Below are 22,209 nucleotides of genomic sequence, written 5' to 3'. Positions count from 1 at the left end.
ATAGAAAGAGTTAACGTTTCAGGGCGATGACCTTTCGTTAGAACTGGATAAGGTTAGGGATGTAACAGGTTTTAAGCAAGTGCGGAGGCAGAGGAGGAAAGAACAAAAGGGAAGCTTTGTGATAGGGTGGAAGGCAGGACAGATTAAATGGACAAAAGGTGGTACAAAGCAAAAAGGAAATGGCAATGGGACAAGTAAAAAAACAAAAGATGAGTCTGGAGGAGGTGTAAATGGGAATGGCACAATCAACAGCTTCCATGTGAAAAAATAGGGGCAGAGATTATGGTCTGAAATTGTTGAACTTGATGTTGAGTCCAGAAGGTTGTAAAGTGCCTGATCAATTCATACTTAAAAGTGCAGAACTAGTCGTATTGCTTGAAGCTTAAATGCATGCGGCACTTGTAACTAGGCTTATTTTCCCAATGACAGGCATTCGGTTACCTGGGTGAGACACAACAGCAACCATAGTGCATTCGTCTCGAGATCATCTTAAAACTTGAGCTGCTTTCTGGTCAGCTGAAATGGAGAAATCTCAGGAAGTGGGGAAGGAAAACAGAAAAATCCTTAGAAAAATAAAAAGTCAAGACATTGCAGGAGATTTAATTCTTTGTGCACTTTAATAATTCATTTTCCAATTTTTTAACACAAATGCCCAGACCTCTTTAACTTAACCTTTTCCAAATCCAGTCCATTGTTTTCATATAATTTTAAAAAATGTCTCCATTATATTTTCCAAAGATCAGTGCACTACTTCTGCACACATTCATGTTAAGCAGGAAAACATTAATAAAGCAGGACCATAGTTTGTATTTATCACAATAAAGGCAAAGACATATGTAGAGCCTACAACATACAGTATTTTACACCATCACTAACACTTAATAAGCTCACCATCAGAATAGGCATGAGTTTCCAGCAGGCGTTAATCATCATGGTTGTTAAATTAACAATTTTCCCTTTAAATTTCTTGAATATTAAACTTTGCAGACTGATTTTCACTTCCATTTCCCTTTACAAAGGGGAAGGGAGCCATTTCTACTGTAGTTACATAATGAGAGTCCATCATAACATTCTCAATTAAACTTTCAGATTGATTTGTTTTTTGTGCTTTTTCCCCCTAAAGTGATGTCAGTGACTTTCTATCTTTTTCTCTATCCTTCTCCATCCACCAAAAAAAACCATTTTGCTTAGAGTGCCAACATCATCAATAGTTCAGGATGGGTATAATACAGCAAGTAAAGCTCTCTCTACTTGGCTCCCAACCACCAAACTTTATCTCAACATTGTTAAATTTTCCATTCCGCACACCAACCAGATCCTTGTGATTTCTCAGATTACCAATTTAGGAGCAGCTTTAGATTGTGGCCCTAAATACAAACACAGAACCTTTGTAGTCAAGAGAAAGGATACCATCATAATTTCAGGCTCGATTTGAATCCAGATCAGAAGTAAAAAGGAAAGTAGTGTGTCCCATATGCTACCATGTAGTGCAATCAATTGGTACTCCAATGATCAATGAATTGGACTACACAATAGCTGGAAGAGCTGCACAGGGACCTGGGAACAGGTTTGGCGAGGAAAAAATATTTTCCAAAACAAGTGCTTTTGCACATTAGGTGACATGACAGAACACTTTGGAGGTAACTAATGAGGATGGATAGCTCACAAATCTGTTCCTAGTGGTTGTTGAGAATGATGGAGAAATTGTAAAGAGCTAAATGAGCAAGTCATAGACTTCCTTCCAGCAAAATGCACAATCCAACAGCTTTCAATGTTCAAAACAAATTTGTGTGTCCCCCTCCCAACCTGATTTAGTGATGCATTCAGCTGGTCTATTTGTGTTGCCTTTGAAACTGGTCAAAAGTATGCACACTATGCATCAAGTTGCATAAGTCTTATTCCCAGAGCACAATCACACAAGCATCTAAACCGTAAACGAAGTTAGGATCTTTTTCTTAAAAATACAAATAATTACTGGAAAAACAATTTGAGCTCAAAAGCTTCAGTATGGGCAGCGGGGTTTGCTATGGTCATGCCTAAAGAAAAATCAGAAAATGTATGCTAAGAGGGCTATAGCAATACTTTAAGAAAATTTAACTTAATGAAGTTTTAGTAAAGCACTTTATCCAAATAATTTCCAGCCCAAAACATGCATATACTTTCCCCACTGTGGTTAGAGAGACTTAAATTGCATTAGTCATGGATAGTTAACCTCAATTCTAAACAAAAACGTTAAAAAAAATCATATACAAGTCAATAGTGCAAATACTGCACAGATAGGTCATTAACTATACAACCTTTGTGCAACAGTCATTAGTTTTATACACATAGTTTAGGAAATAATATATACTTCACTATGTGGTGTCAAATGGTTTGGAAACCAGAATTGAGTGTACAATCTGCAGGTTAACATGCTGCTCAGTATCTTATTCATATGGCGGTGCTTTTTGAATGCGATGCAATTATGAAACTATTGCCATGGCAGTGCGAAAACAATAAAAATATGAAAACGTTCTGGGATAGTAATGTAGTTAACATTCAAATTTCATTAACCACATCATTACCCATGAGTAAAGCACAATCTTGTGCAGAAACACACATCTCAATTGCCACAACCAACACTGTATCTGCAATATAAATACAGGTACAATTTGAACACTGGGTCAGCTTTTTCCTTCACTAAATGTTCAACCACTTCAAAAATAAATTTAGCAATATCTGAGTGTATTCCGAACACCTGATTCACAAAACATATGCAGTCAATCAGCAATACAGTAAAACATAAGCTGTTTGGGGTGTGTGGGAGTAAACAGTAATAAGCAGTGTAACATTCATATCATTTGTTAAAAATGCATAAGTTATAGTTGAGTAAATGCACTATATGACTGGCATTTATAAGGACTGCAATAATATTTCAGAGGAGGAATTTAGCTCATTTCAAAAATACCATTAAAAATATTCTTTGGTTTGGTGCATTTATCTAGTTCCACTGTATAGCACTCTCTTTAGAATTTATAGAAAATCTGTTTTAATGGGCACTATCGCGCACAAGATTTTGAAATTGAAAGAAGTCTCAATATTGAACGAGTTGAAGATAAATAGTGAAATAAGTGTGGTCCAGAATTGTGTGTTTGTGTTAATGAAAATATTTCCTGAAAGCGATATGATATTCATTAATCCCAATTAGCTGACCTGAAAGTCCAGTGTAAGCACTTAAAAAAAACTGATCACCACCAAGACTATGTTTTCCTGTTGTTTTGTTCATTTATAAAAACATTATTTGAGCTTACCACATCACAATAACATTTATTTTATAAGTGTATTTTCAAAGAAAAAACATTATCTATTGTTTCCAAGCTTCTGGAATGGTGGGATTCAATTCTTGGCATAACAGAAAATTACTCCATTTCTGTAGCACAAATCCGCAATCTACAATTCCTCTTCAGTACATATGATCCACTGGATTCCTCTAGTTATGCACATTATACTTGTAACAAATTTCAAAAATCAAACAAATGAAATTAGATGGGTTCTGATATCATGAGCATTTTATTAGATGAAGCTGTTTAGTTCTGGACTTCTGCTGCCTGTTCCTTCTCAGATTTTCCTTTTGCTTTCTGCTGTTCTACAACCTTCTCTTCCTTGCGCAATAATTCCAAAATCTCTGCAACCTGTTTGGTTGAGATGTCTATATCCTCTTTATCAATTAACTCCACCACCTGCAAAGATCAGACAAGATAGGAATCAGGCAATCAATAATTGTTCTGTAAGCCTGCTATCTCCTAGCTTTTGACTGCCAATACTTACTCTTAACCATATTCAATTGGTACATTTTGTCCTTTTTCATTCATCTTCTAAAATTGTAATTAAAATATAAAATCTGTACAACAGCATTGTAATCCAGGGACAGGATATTAAAAAACTGGTCAGCACATCATCTTTTACAACGATGATCATAGGATTTTCACTCAACCTAAACATGAGGTATTTCTGTACAGTGAGGGAAAGAAGAGAAGCAGCAATATTTGATTAACTACTATGGCCATGGTAATTCTCATTTGTTGAATGAAGTCCAAAGTTCACACAGCAACAGGCATTTTTATTATGCAACAGGGGAAAGAAATAAAAGTGACCGCGGTTTATCGATTTGTCCATGCACAGTCATCTTGATCAGGTGGCCTTTCTGCACGCTGTCATACACAAGTGTGTGTTCTGGCCACACCCTTAATGCCTTCTGGCCAAAGACCCCAAACACCCAGATTAAAACTTTTTCTGCTACTCCCAGTAGCAGTTTTGTCGTTTCATTGTTCAAAATGTCTTGCTGTACATTAAGAAAATTGGAGGTGTCTCCGATGTGAAAAAGATAGTTATTTGTGATTGCCTTGATTAGGTGCTTCGCCCAAACATCAGCCCCATGATAACCTGTAGACTTTGTTGGTAATACTTAGTTTTCCAGAGTTGCACATGCCTAATCACCAAATAAACTGCTCCCAGAAAAAGACCACTCTCAGTGTTTACTATAATCTCGTGTGAAGCCAGAGATCCTCAAATATGCAAAGTAGTCTAGGACAATGGCCTGTTATGTAATTCTTGGCCCTATCCCCCAAAAAGCTATGACCGACTACTGTAACATCTTAACCACTTGGCCAATGCAAACCACACGATTGAGAATCTCAGTAGCAGCCAGTCAATTTGGATTAAGTATGTGCAAACTTCAACAGAAAGCAATGTACTCTGGTGAGTGAAGCCTCAGAACATCCAACTGCTTAGACTTCTCTGGAAGACATATTCTATTTTTCATCTGTACTTAAAACAGCTGCATAAACACAAACCCTTCAGAAGCCTTGCACACACATCTGTCGGGTCTGGATGCTGCACAGATGCCATGGTTAAAATTTATTCTAAAGTTCACGGAGACGGTGGTAATAGAACTCTAAAGATATGACTAGTAGGAACACCTGCTAAGGAAATGTTAACATCCTTGCTTGGCCTTGGATATGCTGGTGTTTGGAGACTGAACTGAGAAGCATTCTTTCTGTTGTACTCCTTGCATGGATTATGCTGAATCAGGGCCATATCCATGTGCAGCAGCTGACAAAGGCAACCTTTTTACCCATGTTCAACTCCTGTTCTGTCAGTGGATTGTCAGTATTCAACAGGGCTCAGTATCAGAACTGGAAATGTTCCTCAGCTCAGGTAACTGTTCTAGGTGGCCTTGAAGATGACAAAACTGCACAGACTCAGTTGGTGACATAAATGTTGTCAGTATCTGGAATTGATTTTGGACAGCATCAGACCAGTGTCCAAACCCGAGGATTGAGCCAGTCTGTGACTGGTGCCGCAGGAGATTATGTGGGACCTGGATGATCCAGCTGTATGAGTTAATACGGTTCAGGTGGTCATGCTCACAGGAAAGAATACACAAAAGATCACTTCTAACATTTCATTCTCCCTCTGATGTTGGAGTGGAAGCAGTGAGGGTGCTTCTGTGTTGAACCAAACCCTTGAGGTTTGTTTGTACCAAGAAGAATTTAAACCTGCACATTCTTATAGCCAGGATGAACAAACAAGTTGGCAGCATTGAGCCCTTATTCTCAGTTTTTCTCGCAATGAAAAATATTACAATAACGGAAGACAGATGTTGCTAAAAGTCAGTCACTAGAAACCATCAATGACATCAAATTGTAATCTCAGAGCTGGCGACAGCTGATATCCAATCACTCGAGTAGGCAGATACATAAAATGATAGTTAAAACAGCACAAGGAATGTGAACATACAGAAAGCCTTGAGAAATTCAAACATTTTGACATGATCAACTGCTGTTAAATGCTTGGAACAGCAAACTGTAATTTTACAAAGTTCTTCTGATTTTAGCGCTGGAGAGAACTGCCGCTGACAGGAGTAAACAACAGTTACTGTGACCTAACTGAATAGTGCATGAATGTGACTTAAAGGGATAATTCTTCTCTATCATCAGGGTGATGGTAATATCCTATTTGGATGTAGAGGTTGAACAAATGATGAAATAACTGAGTAATGGCAATTGAGTCACAAGCAAGTAAGTTTATGGTATTATAATTTCCAAATAAGAGAGATGACCAGCCAGTTGCAATCTCCACACACACAGAAAGAATTACTTTTGATTCAATAAGACTTCCTCAGAAAACTGAAAGGGGTATTACTTTACAGCATCTCCTACAAAGGTGCATTAACGAATAGCAATGCAAACATGCCTGCACCCGAGAAACTACTCAACGCAGGAGGATGTACCTTTGTGCTAAATATTTCTTGGATAAAATGTTTCTCCTAATATAGAAGAGACAGGAGGAGAAAATAGAAAAAAAGTTACAACTTTCCTCAAAAAAGTGTACAGGTACCACGTCATTAAATTCTGGTATGGCAAGATGAAGTTTGTGATTTTATAACTTATTTTGAACTTACTTTTGTGACATCATTGATATCGATCCTTCCATCCTTGTTTTCATCCAGGGATTCAGCAATCTTTTGTAATTTGTGCTGTGGGATATTCTGGATCTGCTTCATTGCACTGATCAGTTCATTGATGCTGACGAGATTGTCCCTAAAGGAGAAATACAAACTGTATATAGGAAAAAATTAAAGTTAATCGCAACTTCTTGTGAGGGGAGGAGAAGGGGACATGCAGGAGAATTTTAAATTACGGATTTGCAAATATCTTTCCTATAACCAGACTCGAGGTTATATTGACAGCCATTTGCCCAGAAAATTACCTGTACTTCAACAATGGAGGTTAACTGAACGTTAATTTATAATATAATCGCTGTTTTACCCATGGTGGGCGCGAAGCAGATAAATACATTACAATGCATTATTCAAAGAGGTAGTAGCAACTAAGTTTCATATCATCCCATATTAGGATTTTTTCTTGAGCACAAAAGTATTCCTACACAACAATCTTAAAATATACCATTACTTTTCTGGGCTTTTACACAAGATACTTCCTCCAGTTCAACGCCATTTGTCACTCCTGCACCAGACCTAGTGGCCTCTACAAACTAGAGTGTGCCTTTACCGGTCCAATAACTAGATAAATGCACCAAGACCCAATAGTTGAACAGAGAACCTTACTCCAGCTTACTGGACTATATGCCATGCCACCATATGATCGCCTTGCCTTAGTGTATATTTTTCCTCCTGTCAATCAGATTGTGACTCAAGCTAACAATCACTAGACAGATTTACTGAACATTAAAGCAGGTAAGAGAGTACCAAACAGCTGATTTACAATATTGACTTCTCTATTCTCCTCAGAAATCAAAACAAGAAAGGGGCTTCCCTCAGGCCAACACAAAACTAACCAGCGAAACAAGCTTTCAATGTTACAACCTACCATGGAACCTTCTGACTAGTCCACTTGGCTCCAGATTGGTATTGCACAAAAGCAGAGTCAAATTTGAAGCTGATCCAGAACATTGGTGCATTAAAACCATCTCTCATAACTAGATTCAGTGATCAGCCATTTAAAACTGCATTTGCCCACACCATATAACTGCTAAACTTCCTGTAAACAGCCCCACAGGATGATGGCTTGACCTATTGATCTGTTCCCAACAATGAATGACAATGTTCATTTCAGTTACAAGAGTAATCCAACTTACGCCAATTAGTTCACAATGACCACAAGCAGGTAAATACCCGCATACAAGTGCCTTCGACATGCCAAGCTAATGCATATTCTTCGCAGCTTTCAGAAACATTCAACAATGAATTTTAACCCGGCATACTGTGAGCAGCAAAGAATATAACAAATGTTGTCACACATAACCAGCTAATAAGATTCAAATTGAGCTGCAAGCCTAAAATGGTCATTGTTGGTATGATCATCAATATTGCAATTCTACATCTGACAGATACATTGAGTAATTGTCTTTTATTTAGAGAAACATTACATTTCAATACAGAGCAATTCACCTGCTGTCTCACCATGGATATTATTCTAAACATGGCAGCTGATCAAATTGTACCCGAGTCCCATTTGCCAGGGGTGCAGGATAGTGATAGATAGAGTGACTTTCGCAACTGTATCTGACTGGAGTCAGAGTAGAGGGAGAGGAAAAATTACTTCCAGGGGTAGGGAGGGGGGAGTTTTAGGGCAGAAGAGAACAAACTGGTGAATTTCAGAGAAAAATCTAAAATTGCATTTAATAGAGGAACCACAGCATCATATTAACTCGAGGCATAGAAACATAGAAGATAGGAGCCCTCAAGCCTGCTCCGCCATTTAATGAGATCATGGCTGATCATCCAAACTCAGTACCCTGTCCCTGCTTTCTCCCCATATCCCTTGATCCCTTTAGCTTTAAGAAATATATCTAACTCCTTCTTGAATATATTTAATGAATTGGCCTCAACTGCCTTGTGTGGTAGAGAATTCCACAGGTTCACCACTCTCTGGGTGAAGAAATTCCTCCTCATCTCTGTCCTAAATGGCCTACCCCTTATCCTTCGACTGCGACCCCTGGTTCTGGACTCCCCCGCCATCGGGAACATCCTTCCTGCATCTAGTCTGTCTAGTCCTGCTGGAATTTTAAGTTTCAATGAGATCCCCTCTCATTCTTCTAAACTCCAGCGAGTATAAGCCCAATCGACCCACTCTCTCCTCATAAGTCATTCCTGTCATCCCAGGTATCAGCCTGGTGAATCTTCACTGCACTCCCTCCATGGCAAGAACATCCTTCCTCAAATAGGATGACCAAAATTGCACACAATACTCAAGGTGTGGTCTCACCAAGGCCCTGTACAACTGCAGCAAGACATCCTTGTTCCTGTACTTGGTGGTAGACTAGGTGGTAAGCCCCAGACTGATCCTCGACAAGGAATCATCTAGTGCCCTGGATAAATATTTTTGCTAGGATATCAACCCCAGTGTTCTTACACTTTCCCAGCACTGTACAATTAGCCTCAGGGCCTCTACCACCAACCTGGATGAGATTAGCACAGCACAGACATCAAAAACCAGGTACATTTTGCTCTGCATGACCATCTAACCAGGATGCTGAGCCATGAAGGAGCATCAGTGCAGATTTCCTAAATCAATACTTAAATAAAGCCCAACAGTTCAGAGGGAAATGTAGCATATGGTGTCGCTGAGCCACATAGACCAGGAAAGTCAATTCACTGGTCTGAGACAAGTTTGCTGGTCCCAGCTAAAAAATGGTTTGTTGTTTTTGCTTTGGTGGTGATGATAATTCATACCGATATTCCAGGAGCAGGGGTTTAAAAAAAGAGCCTACGGTCAAATTATGTGCTACACCTGGATGTGCACTTGTTGCGGGTATTTGGGGGGGGGGGGGGGGGGGGGGAGAAAGCGTGCAGGGACCATCCTCCTTCTTGGAACTCTACCTTAGCATAAGAGGAGAAAGTTGAGGTTGCCAGGAGGGGTTGAAATAAGTCAGGATGTCAAGCAATTGAGAAAAACAAAACAAAATTAATCTCGATAAAAAATTTAAAAACAGTTAATCTTGGTTTTAATTGCATAATTAATTAATACAATTAATGCATCCATCTCATTCAAATTTGTTTTGTTACTGATGCCCAATGTAATTCTTTGCACAAGATGGGGTACGTTGGTAGTCATGCCCCAAATTCAGTCAATTGTGTTTTTTTGCGGATAGGGTTCCAAATTTACCTGAATGCTCATTAACATGACAAGACGCCCTTGTAGAGTAAGTTTATCTGAACAGTCTTTTGAAGCCTGGATCAATTGCTTGGCCTTCAAGATACCAAATCTCATAGGTGTTATAATCATTGTAAAAAAAGTACTCTGGGAACTTGATCAATCAGGAGAAAAATACAAAAGCAAAATACTGCAGATGCTGGAAATCTGAAATAAAAACAGAAAATGCTGGAAATACTCAGGTCAGGCAGCATCTGTGGAGAGAGAAACAGAGTTAATGTTTCAGGTCGATGACCCTTCGTCAGAACGTTAACTTGGTTTCTCTCTCCACAGATGCTGCCTGACCTGCTGAGTATTCCCAGCATTTTCTGTTTTTATCATCAGAGAAAAATACATCTCTATCCATAGAGCAGACCAAAAGATACTTCTGTGCATACTGAAGATTCCATCATATCAGCAAATAATATTTTTTAATCCTGGCATAGTAGAAATAGAATTTATAACTAAGACGGTTCAGATGCAAATCTCAATTTGCAAAGTTATTAGAAGAGACCAGAAGCAAAGCGAGGAAGCCAAGGATCTTAGAGAACTATCTCTATAACACGATATTCCAAGCATCTTCCTAGATCTGGCAGCTGCTCTCCATCTTAATATTCACAAATTTGGCAACTTGTGATATGGGAACCAGATATATGCACAATTGAGCTACCAGATGATTATTTTCACCTGCAGTTTAAAAGTTTTATAAAGGAGCAAGTCCAATCAGTTTCTAGAGCTAGAGTTCCAAAGGTGAGAGTTAAATCTGTGGCGTTTTTCTTCTAACCTCTGTCCACAAGCCTCAACGACTCACTGGCACACAGCAGCGAACTCATTATAACCAGGGGGTGGTGCATGTTCCACAACGTCAATCGGCGACATCAAGAAAAAAAAGCTGAAAAGTAAAGGCTTTTAACAGAGCATGTTAAAAAATGGAAAGGAATGAAACTGCCTACGGCCCTGTTCCATCATTCAATTAGATCATGGTTGATCTGCACCCCAAACCTATTCCCTATCCCTCGGTACCCTCACCTCACCAAATTTCAATTGACATCCACAGCCTTTTGGGCGAGAGGATTCCAAACTTCCACTACTTTATTTCACTCCTAAATAGCTTAGCTTTAATTTTAAGACACTTCTTTCTTCTGGATTCCCCTAACAGAGGAAATAATTGCTCTGTTTCTACCCTACCAAATCCTTTTATCATTTTAAAGAGCTTGATTAGATCACCCCTGAACCAGGGGTGTCAAATGTGCTGAACACTTTCATCTGGCCCACAGAATCCTGAACCAGCTGGCCATCCGTGTCTGCTGGAAAATTTGGATTTGGGCACGAAGCGCCAATTTGCTGCATTTCTCACGCACAGTTGAAAGCCCGGTCCTTTGAAATTGGGAACAGGCATTCTCGATTTCCCTTTCGCCTGCAGTGGGCAGTCAGTAGTGGTCTGGCTTCTCCTCGTTGTTGCTGCATAGGCCGATCGTGTTTCAAGCGAGTGTGTTTTAGAATTGTCTTTACAGATTTGGTGCTATTTGCAGACTCGGGACTGACTTAGTGTAAAAAAAGGTATATCGATGCATAAATCTGTATTCTTAAAGCTTAATGAAGAAAAAGTACTGGAGCTGCTCAATGACAGGATTATTTCCCCCATCAATCTTCATTTCTTTATTTATTCAACATCCCATAACATTGATCCCAGATTTTAAAATTCTGTAGTGACAAGTGGCCGTCGTGCCTTCATCCAATAAGAGAAAAGTAGATCAAGAGTGCCGTGGGTTGCGAGAGAAATGGAGAATTTCGTATTACTTTGCAGACATGAATGGAAAGCTCAAGTGCTTGATTTGTAAGTAACTGACCGCTCTGCTAAAAGATTACAACATTCGAAGACACTATGAAGCAAACCACGGTGAGAGTTACGAGAAGATAAATGTTCTGAATTAGCACAGTCGTTGAAAAAGCAGCAATGTTTACTAATGCTTGCCACGTAAGTGATGGTTCGATTAAGGTGAGCTCTCGTACGCTTCGGTGAAGGTGTTGACAAAGGCTTGGAGTTCGACCTCCGAGTGAGCGCAGACACAAACGTCGTCTGCATACTGTAATTCGACGACAGAGGATGGGACGACCTTGGATCTGGACTGGAGGCGACAGAGGTTGAACAGTTTCCCATTTGTTCTGTAAATTAGCTCCACTCCAGTGGGGAGTATGGGCCTTACTCTAAACATCCTAAGACAAAGGTCCTCTACCAACCTGCCCCCGCCACACAGTACTGGCCCCTGATTATCAAAATCCACGACAAGGCCTTGGACAACGTGGACCACTTTCCATACCTCGGGAGCCTACTGTCAACAAGGGCAGACGTCGACGACGAAGTCCAACACCACCTTCAGTGTGCCAGGTTGCCTGAGGAAGAGAGTGTTTGAAGACCAGGACCTCAAATCCGGCACTAAGCTCACTAAGAGCAGCAGTGATACCTGCCCTGCTGTATGCCTCAGAGACATGGACCATGTACAGCAGGCACCTCAAAGCACGGAGAAGTACCACCAACGCTGCCTCCGCAAGATCCTGCAAATCCATTGGCAGGATAGGCGCACCAACGTCAGTGTTCTTGCTCAGGCCAACATCCCCAGCATCGAAGCTCTGACCACGCTCGATCAGCTCCAATGGACGGGTCACATTGTCCGCATGCCCGATACGAGACTCCCAAAACAAGCGCTCTACTCGGCGCTCCGGCACGGCAAGAGAGCCCCAGGTGGGCAGAGGAAACGCTTCAAAGACACCCTCAAAGCCGCCTTGAAATCCCTGGGAATCCCTGGCCCAAGACCGCACAAAGTGGAGGAGACGCATCTGGGAAGGCGCCGAACACCGAGTCTCTTCGCCGGGAGCAAGCAGAAGCCAAGCGCAGGCAGCGCACGTCAACCAAAGCACCCCACCCACCCGCCCCTTCAACCACTGTCTGCCCCACCTGTGACAGAGACTGTAGGTCCCGCATTGAACTAATCAGTCACTTGCAAACTCATTTTTAATGTGGAAGCAAGTCATCCTCGGTTCCGAGGGACTGCCGAAGGTGGTGAGCTATGCGATTGCCTATGAAATAGCTGTGTCTGTAAAACCATTTTTGAGGGAGATTATTGAAGAACTGCATGCAGAAACATTATACCTAGATAAGCAGCAAGCTTTTGCCTCTCAAGAAACAGAATCGCTGAGAGAATCAATGATTTCGCTGAGAACTTGATCAACTCAGATAAAGCAAAGTACTTTGCTGCTTTTTCAACTGCAATTGAAAGAACTAATGTAACTGCAGTGACTCAGTTAGCAGTATTCACTGGAGTTGATAAAAACCTGTGCATAACGGAAGAGCTTGTAAAATTGGGGCCGATGAGACACAACAGCAGCAAATGACCTCTTCGACAGCTTGGTGCAAGTTCTGGACCAAGTGGCTGTGAACTGGACAAGAGCTATGAGATGGGGCAAGAAAGCCAGAGTGGTGGCAAAATTGAAGGTCAAATTACAAAGCATCAACCCAAACTAGCAGTTCAGTAGATTTCACTGCATTTTACATCAAGAAGCTGTGTAGTAATACTTCGAAAATGAATCACATTATGGATGTGGTTATTAAAACATTTTATTCAAGGTGCTGTTCTCAACCGCCAGCAGTTCAGCCGGCTGTTGGAAGAATGTGAAATTTTCCATGGACTGCCACATCATACTGCAGTTTGATGGCTACTTCAGGGAGCAGTGTTGAAGCACTTTTTTGTGTGGCAAGATCCAACTGTGCTTGGATCAGAAAGGGAAAAATGTGACTGTCTTACAGGACAATGAATGGCTTCAAGGCCTTTCTTTCATAGTGGATATTACGGAACACGTGACCTCGCTCAACAGTAGGACACTGATGGAATTCCAAATCCTAACCACTCATTGCATAAGAAGTTTTTCCCTCATGTAGCCTCTGGTTCCTTTGGCAATCACCTTAAATCTGTGCCCTCTGGTTGTCCACCCCCTTCAGCAATTGGAAACCATTTCTCATTATTTACTCTACCCGAGCCATTCGTGATTTTAAACATCTCTATCAAATCTCCTCTTAACCTTCTCTGCTCCAAGGAAAACAACCCCAGCTTCTCCACTCTAGCCACTGAACTGAAGTCCCTCATCCCTGGAACCATTCTAGTAAATCTCTGCTGTACCCTCTCCAAAGCCTTCATATCCTTCCTAAAGCGGCGCCAAGAATTGGACACAATACTCCAGCTAGGGTCGAACTAGTGTTCTATATAGGTTTAGCATAACTTCCTAGCTTTTGTACTCTATGCCTCTATTTATAAAGCCCAGGATCCCATATGCTTTACTAACTGCTTTGTTAACCTGTCCTGCCACCTTCAAAGATTTGTGTACAAACACTCCCAGGTCGCTCTGTTCCTGCACTCCTTTAAAACTGTACCATTTAGCATGTATTATCTCGTCATTCTTCCTACCAAAATGTATCACCTCACACTTTTCAGCGTTGTGGTTGCAGTTGTTGAATTTCATCTACCACATGGCCGCCCATTCCACCAACCTGTCTATGTCCTCTTGAAGTTTACTATCTTTCTCACTGTTTACTACGCTTCCAAGTTTTGTGTCATCTGCAAATTTCAAAATTGTGCCCTGTAGCCCCAAGTCCAAGTCATTAATGTACATCAAAAACAGCAGTGGTCCTAGTACTGAACCTTGGGGAACTTCACTATATACCTCCCTCCAGTCTGAAAAACAGGAAACCACCACGAGACCGTTTTCTATCCCTGGGCCAATTTTGTATCCATGATGCTACTGTCCCTTTTATCCCATGGGCTTCAATTTTGCTGGCAACTTATCAAACACCTTTTGAAAGTCCAGATACACAACACGATGGCATTACAGAATTGTACATGGGCAAATTTGCTGAACGGAGAAAGGAATTTCAAGAACCACTCTCTAATTTCAGAAACTATAAAACAGAGTTTGTAATTGTCAGCACACATTTTCTGTCAATGTGCATGATGTACCAGAGGAATTTCAAATGCAAGTTATTGAGCTGCAGTGTGACGCTCTGTTGAAGGATACATTTGAAGGATATTGTTGTTACCAAGTTGCATCACTATCTGGCACCAAATGATCCCAGAGGTCCTTTGCATCAATTATTCTTTCAATGTTTGGGACTATGTACATGTGTGAACAAGTTTTCTCCATGAATATCAACAAGTCTAAACTACGTTCTCAACTTTATGACACAAACCTGAACTTGGTCTTCAATGTACCCACAGCCCAGTCATTTGCTCCAAATGTTGATGCAATGATTCAACCCAAGAGGTGCCAGGTATCAGTAGTAGTAAATCAAACTTGCATTTTATATATTTTCATGACCATAGGATGTCCCATAGTACTTTATAGGCTATAAAATACTTTATAAGTGTAATCACTGACATTTAGATTTTATTTTTTTATATTGCAAGTACAAATCTGGTTTATCTTTATCTATTTCTCCCTTCACCCTCCATTAGTTGCCATGCCTTCAGCCATTTAGGCTCCCTGCTCAAATTCCCTGCCCAAACCCTCCACCTCGCCAACTACTTCTTAAAACTAACCTCTGAACAAGCTTCTGCCACCTCTCCTATCTGCTCCTTGGGCTCGGCTTCCACTTTTGTCCAATTATGTCTGTGAAGTGCCGTAGGTTTTTTTTTCCCCCCAACATTAAAAGGCACCATATAAATGCAATTTGTTGTTCTTGAAACTTAAGATAAAGGGGGCTATTTCCATTGGAGCCAAGATTTCTAACTGGAAATTTAATAAAAGTTTTCAAAATTATGGTGGGTTTTGATAGCCTTTCCCTATTCATTCTATTTCTTTTATTGGGGAAATGAGTGATGTGGATAATCGATTTAAAATTGTCAGAGAGCGAGAGGAGAGGTTCAGGAACATTCCTTTACTCAGGTTTGTTGGCGCATGGAATGTTTTGCTGCAGGGAGTTAGAGGCAGAAACCATTGCACAGTTTTAAAAGTGAATAAATATTTTATGCTAATATACAGGGCTATTGGCAGTGCAGAGCAGGGGGAGAGCAGTCACAGATATAATATGCCAAATGGCTGATTCGGTGCTGCAAACCACCAAATTTCAATTAAAGTGTGCTTTGAAAGCCTTACTGTTCTGAAAACACTTAAGACAATCAAATCACCTCACTGGATCCATTTTGTTTATATGCATTGCAAGAATCAAGTTGTTAAGTGGAAATGAAGCTGTGCGTTCTCTGCAGTTTATTTCTGAGACATTCTACTCTGCAACAGTCATAATTCCACTGATCTACAGCATTAGTGAAAATAAACTAATATTGCATCTAGTCCACTTTGCCAGCTTAATTTAAATGGCTTGAAAGAACATTTATTCAGAATGATGCTCCTGGAAATTGCGCTTTCAACTCATTTTGGTTCTATTATTCAAAAAGGTGTGCAAAAAGTGTACAATTTCTACAATTAACATTTTAATTAGGATTTTTTTTTAGGCCCACAAAGCAGATGGAAAGTGGTTTAAACTATGAACAGCAATAAGAGGAAAACAAAGTATTTATGTAGTGCAATAATCACATACCCAGTGGATGGTGTTGTACCACTGTCCAGTTGTCCATCCAACGCCTCTTTGCCCATCTCCAGCTCACCAATGAGTTTGTCAATCTGGCTGATCATTCGGTTTACTCTCTTCGTTAATCGCTTGCTAGCTTTGGATTCTTGTACAACTGCTTCCTTTCCAGTCTTGGACAATTCCTTCTTAATCTCTTCTAAATCCTAGAATAGAATACAAGAAACACTTTCAAAAGACATAATCTGAGCCCATGCGATAAAATGGGTTAAAAATAAAGACACTAAATCTAATTTGAAGGATTTATTGTAGAACAATCATGGGGTTGACCTAGCTCCAATGTTACCACAAGCCATTCATTCTGCTGCTGTACAGATAACAAGCTAAATTAGGGGGGTATTTATACTGCAAATTTAGCATTGCTAACTCTAGAAAGAAGTGCCTAGGACGATCTCAGCCCATTTTAAAGCCAGTTATATTTTCTGTAATGTCAAGTCTAAGCAGCGAGATACGACCGCTTTTAAATATGCAAGCTGATGTAGTCTCAAATAGGTCATTGAAAATTCAGGGTAGCATAAGGAAAAAGAGATATGAATATTTAATTTGGATTAAACCAAATATTTTCATACCTCGTTGTACTCTTGCACATCATCCTTTAATTCCTCCAGCTCTTCCTTCTCTTTGGTTAGTAGTTTCTTTTGTTCTTTCAACTTTGTGCAAGCATCACTGAGCATATCGATTTCCTCCTTCGTAATCTCTTCACCCTAAAAGTAAGGCAGTAAATCAGAGTGAATTGGAATTTAAAGTTTGAAGACAGTTACATTTTTGACATATTAATTTTGTGGATTTGCTGAAGCAGGGTATCTCGTGGCATACAGCGTTAGTTAGACTTTTTTCTGCATCCTTCAGCTCAAATTTTATTTGCGCCATAACTTGCCGGAAGTGCGAGTTTATATTGGTGTGGTGAGGTCAACAGGACATCTGGGACCTTAGTGAACAGTGGGACCAACAGTGTATCTCCTTAACCAATGAGATTTAATGATTGAGAAAGAAACAGAAGAATGATAGAGAAGGAAACATAGAAGATAGGAGCAGGAGTAGGCCATTCAGCCCTTCGAGCCTGCTCCGCCATTCAATGAGATCATGGCTGATCATCCAAATTCAGTTCCCTGTCCCTGCTTTCTCCCCATATCCCTTGATCCCTTTAGCCTTAAGAAATATATCCAACTCCTTCTTGAATATATTTAATGAACTGGCCTCCACCGCCCTCTGTGGCAGAGAATTCCACAGGTTCACCACTCTCTGGGTGAAGAAATTCCTCCTCATTTCAGTCCTAAATGGCTTACCCCTTATCCTTAGACTATGACCCCTGGTTCTGGACTCCCCGACCATCAGAAACATCCTTCCTGCATCTAGTCTGTCCAGGCCGGACAGAAATTTATAGGTTTCGATGAGATCCCCTCTCAATCTTCTAAACTCCAGTGAGTATAAGCCCAATCGACACAATCTCTCCTTGTAAGTCATTCCTGCCATCCCAGGTATCAGCCTGGTGAATCTTCGCTGCACTCCTTCCATGGCAAGAACATCCTTCCTCAGATAAGGCGACCAAAACTGCACACAATACTCAAGGTGTGGTCTCACCAAGGCCCTGTACAACTGCAGCAAGACAGCCTTGTTCCTGTACTCGAACCCTCTTGCTACGAAGGCCAACATACCATTTGCTTTCTTAACCGCCTGCTGCACCTGCATGCTTACCTTCAGCGACTGGTGCACAAGAACACTCGGGTCTCTTTGCACTTCCCCTTCTCCCAATCTATTGCCATTCAAATAATAATCTGCCTTCCTGTTTTTGCCACCAAAGTGGATAACCTTGTGGCAGAGCCACCAAGGGACTCTTATATGGATGTACATAATTGCCTTTAACAGAGTGAATCGGTACCTATATTTGTTTGCTGTATGTAAATAACGCGGTCCCTTTAAGATGTAGACCGAACGCGATGACGTCATCACGTAGGTCACGTGACGTTCCCAACGGCAGGAAACGTGATGACGTCATCGGGGAAGCTTCCAGAATCAGTCCTCGTGGAGTCAGCCTTAAGCAAACACCTGTTGTTTAGTTCTCTTGCGTTTTCACTGTTATTTCCACCAGTTTCTATTAAACATCGTTTAATTACCAGAGTTGCCTGGTCTCAGTACTTCAGATAGGAATTCGGCAATTCCTACCTCACATTTATCCACATTATAGTGCATTTGCCATGTTTCTGCCCAAATCACCCAACCTGTCCAAATCGTACTGGAGTTTCACGACATCCTCCTCACAGCATACCCTCCCACCCAGCTTTGTGTCATCTGCAAATTTGAAGATATTACATCCAATTCCCTCCTCCAGATCATTAATGTATATTGTGAACAGCTGGGGTCCTAGGACCGATCCTCGCGGTACCCCACGAGTCACTGCCTGCCACTCGGAAAATGACCCGTTTATTCCAATTCTCTGCTTTCTATCCGCCAACCAGTTCTCTATCCAAGTCAATACCTTGCCCCCGATCCCATGTGCCTTAATTTTGCACGCCAATCTCTTATGCGGGACCTTATCGAAAGCCTTCTGAAAGTCCAAATACACCACATCCACTGGTTCTCCCTTATCTATTTTACCAGTTACATCCTCAAAAAATTCCAGTAGATTAGTCAAGCACGATTTACCTTTTGTAAATCCATGTTGACTTTGTCCGATCCTGTCGCTGCTTTCCAAGTACTCTGCTATTACATCTTTTATAATGGACTCTAGCATTTTCCCCACTACTGACGTCAGGCTTACTGGTCTATAATTCCCCGCTTTTTCTCTACCACCTTTTTTGAATAGTGGGGTAACATTAGCTATCCTCCAATCCATGGGTACTGTTCCAGAGTCTATCAAGTTCTGGAAGATGACCAGCAATGCATCTACTATTTCTAGGGCCACTTCCTTAAGTACCCTAGGATGTAGATTATCAGGCCCTGGGGATTTATCGGCCTTCAGTCCCTTCAATTTTCCGAACACCACTTCCCTACAAATACCGATTTCTTTCAGTTCCTCCCTTTCATCAGACCCTATGTTCCCCGGCATCTCTGGGAGGTTATTTGTGTCCTCATTTGTGAAGACCGAACCAAAATATGTATTTCGTTGGTCTGCCATTTCTTTGATCCCCATTATAAATTGCCCTGATTCTGACTGCAAGGGACCTATGCTTGACTTCACCAATCTTTTTCTCTTCACATATCTATAAAAGCTTTTACAGTCAGTTTTTATGTTCCCTGCAAGCTTACTCTCATATTCAATTTTCCCCTTCTTAATTAATCGTTTTGTCCTCCTTTGTTGAATCCTAAACTGCTCCCAATCCTCAGATTATTGCTTTTTCTGGCCAATTTATACATCCTCTCCTTGGATCTTATGCTATCCCTAATTTCCCTTGTTAGCCACGGTTGAGTCACCTTTTTTGTTTTATTTTTATGCCAAACTGGGGATGAACAAATTCTGTAGTTCATCCATTCGGTCTTTGAATGTTTGCCATTGACTATCCACCGTCAACCCTTTGAGTGACATTCCCCAATCAATCCTACCCAATTCGCGCCTCAGACCATCGCAGTTTCCTTTATTTAAATTTAGGACCCTAGTCTGAGTCAACTATTTCATTCTCCATCTAAATGAAGAATTCGATCATATTATGATCGCTCTGACCCAAGATACAACAAGATTGCTAATTAATCCTTTCTCGTTACATAATACCCAGTCTAAGATGGCCGATCTCTGGTTGGTTCCTCGACATATTGGTCCAGGAAACCATCCCGTAAACACTCCAGGAATTCCTCCTCCACAGTATTGTTACTAATTTGGTTAGCCCAATCTATATGTAGATTAAAGTCACCCATGGTGACTGCTGTGCCCTGATTGCACGCTTCTTTAATTTCTCTTTTAATGCCATCCCCAACCTCCGCCTGTTTGGAGGTCTATATACCACTCCCACTAACGTTTTCTGCCCCTTAGTATTTCTCAATTCTACCCATACAGATTCCACATCAGAGCTAATATCCTTCCTTATAATTGTGTTAATCCCTTCTTTAACCAGTAATGCTACCCCACCTCCCTTTCCTTTTTGCCTATCTTTCCTGAATATCGAATACCCCTGGATGTTGAGTTCCCAGCCTTGGCCATCCTTGAGCCACGTTTCCGTAATCCCAACCAAATCATATTCGTTTACCTCTATAAAGGAGGGTGAATTATAATCAAATCAGGTACAGAAAGAGAGAGAAAGAATGAATTGAGAGAGAAAGAATGAATTAAGAAAAAAAACGAGAAGAAAATAAATAATTTAGAAAAAATTAAAAATCTGTACAATTTACGACATGCAGGAATGAGATTGAACACTTTAAATTGTTCCATTTCTGGGTTAGAGAGGTTGATTGGCATATGCATTAATAATTTTTGTGTCGTTAGTTCTTGCGCTCTTAATTACCAGACTTAACTTTTTGCGACAAGTTTATTGGGTAATTAATGTGCAAATCCAGCTAGTTCTTAAAAATAATGGGAATGCCAAGGACGAGATGCCATTTGTGCAAAGTAACCAGCAAGTTCTGGAGATTCGTAGCTCACACTATCTCTTAATCCCTGAAGTTGCTGGCTGATTTGCACAATAATAATGGCATGAACTGTTAATTGCTGTTACTTTTACAGCAAGATCCAGCCCATCAAGGCTCAAATAAATTGGGGCATCTTTATTGGAACAGTAGAGGTTCAGTGGCGACCTAGAAGACCATAATTATAAAATGGTATCGAGAGGGTAAATAGTGAAAGATCGTTTCCACTCCTGGGGAATATAAACTCAGGGCTATCATTAGAACAAAGGGGGCGGTAAGAAGTGGTGTTTTCACAGAGGGTTATTAGCCCATAGAACGCTTTATCACCAGTGACCACAGATAACTAGATCAATTAAAAGGAAATTAACTAAGTATTTGAAAATAATTCAAATGGATACTGAGACAGGACAGGGAAATAGGGTTACAAGAGGCAGTTTCAGTTTAAGACCTGGCAGTACCACAATTGGCCTCCTTCTGTGCTATAATTTATATGATTCTAGGGAATAACACCAACTTAAAAAAAAAAATTGTTCATGGGTTGTGGGCGTCTCTGGCAAGGCCAGCATTTATTGCCCACCCCTAATTGCCCTCGAGAGGCAAGGCACAAAAATAACACAAAATTCAACAAAGTTACAATACATTAAGTGGGTACAGAGTGGTAACACCCCCACTGGCAAGTCAGAAAGTTGTGGTTTTAAGCTCCATGCCAGGATTTGACAACGAAATCTAAGCCGACACTTCAGTGCAGAGCTAAGGGAGTGCGGCATTCTCAAAGGGCTGTCTTTGCGATGAGATGCTAAACCGAGGCCATGTCTGCCTGTACATGGTACTATTCAAAGAGAAGCAAGGAGTTCTTCCGGTGTCCTAGCCCACAGTTAATCCCCCAAACCTCACGAGAAACAAATTAATTGGCCATTTAACTTATTTGCCATTGCTGTATGCAAATTGGCTGCCATAGTTTACTACGTAACAGTGACTACACTTCAAAAAATTAAGTGCTTTAGGATACCCAGAGGAGGAGGAAGGTGCTATATAAATCCAAAGTCCTGAAAAGCAGTATTGGAAGTGGCAGCACAAATACAGGGGATCTAATATAAACAGGTGAAAATGAAGATCAAAACTAATCATCAAGTAACATAGCAGATACTGTTATTTTTGAATTAATAAACTGAGAAGTTTGGTTTTATTTTCTATACCATTTTGTAATGTAAGAAGAGATTTTCTTTCCTTGTTTAACCTAGTCAACTTTCTCCTTTTAGCAATGATTCCTTGTGGGGATACAAATCCAAGCGTAACGTACCTTGCCCAACCTAGACAGTGAATGCT

General features: G+C 40.6%; 1 protein-coding gene across 6 annotated transcripts in view; it reads right to left on the bottom strand.

The window, feature by feature from the left end:
* Positions 1 to 594: 594 nt before the first annotated feature.
* Positions 595 to 22,209, bottom strand: part of letm1 (leucine zipper-EF-hand containing transmembrane protein 1) — a 98,146-nt gene continuing 76,531 nt past the window's right edge. For 4 of the 6 annotated variants that reach the window (XM_085975414.1, XM_085975416.1, XM_085975418.1 and 1 more), the window contains 4 exons: positions 16,899 to 17,033; positions 16,282 to 16,475; positions 6,443 to 6,599; positions 595 to 3,719 (listed from right to left, as the gene is read on the bottom strand). In XM_085975414.1, the coding sequence (XP_085831540.1) occupies positions 3,567 to 3,719; positions 6,443 to 6,599; positions 16,282 to 16,475; positions 16,899 to 17,033 (639 nt within the window). In that variant the 3' untranslated portion in view covers positions 595 to 3,566. The remainder of the gene's footprint in view (positions 3,720 to 6,442; positions 6,600 to 16,281; positions 16,476 to 16,898; positions 17,034 to 22,209) is intronic. The other 2 variants (XM_085975415.1, XM_085975417.1) reach the window with 1 other exon arrangement.

This window comes from Somniosus microcephalus, chromosome 2 (genome assembly GCF_052327205.1).
Source record: "Somniosus microcephalus isolate GS21.2 chromosome 2, FLI_Smic_1.0, whole genome shotgun sequence".
NCBI classification, from domain to species: Eukaryota; Metazoa; Chordata; class Chondrichthyes; order Squaliformes; family Somniosidae; genus Somniosus; species Somniosus microcephalus.
Note: the sequence above shows the minus strand (reverse complement) of the source record. Positions and strands in the feature narration are given on the sequence as shown.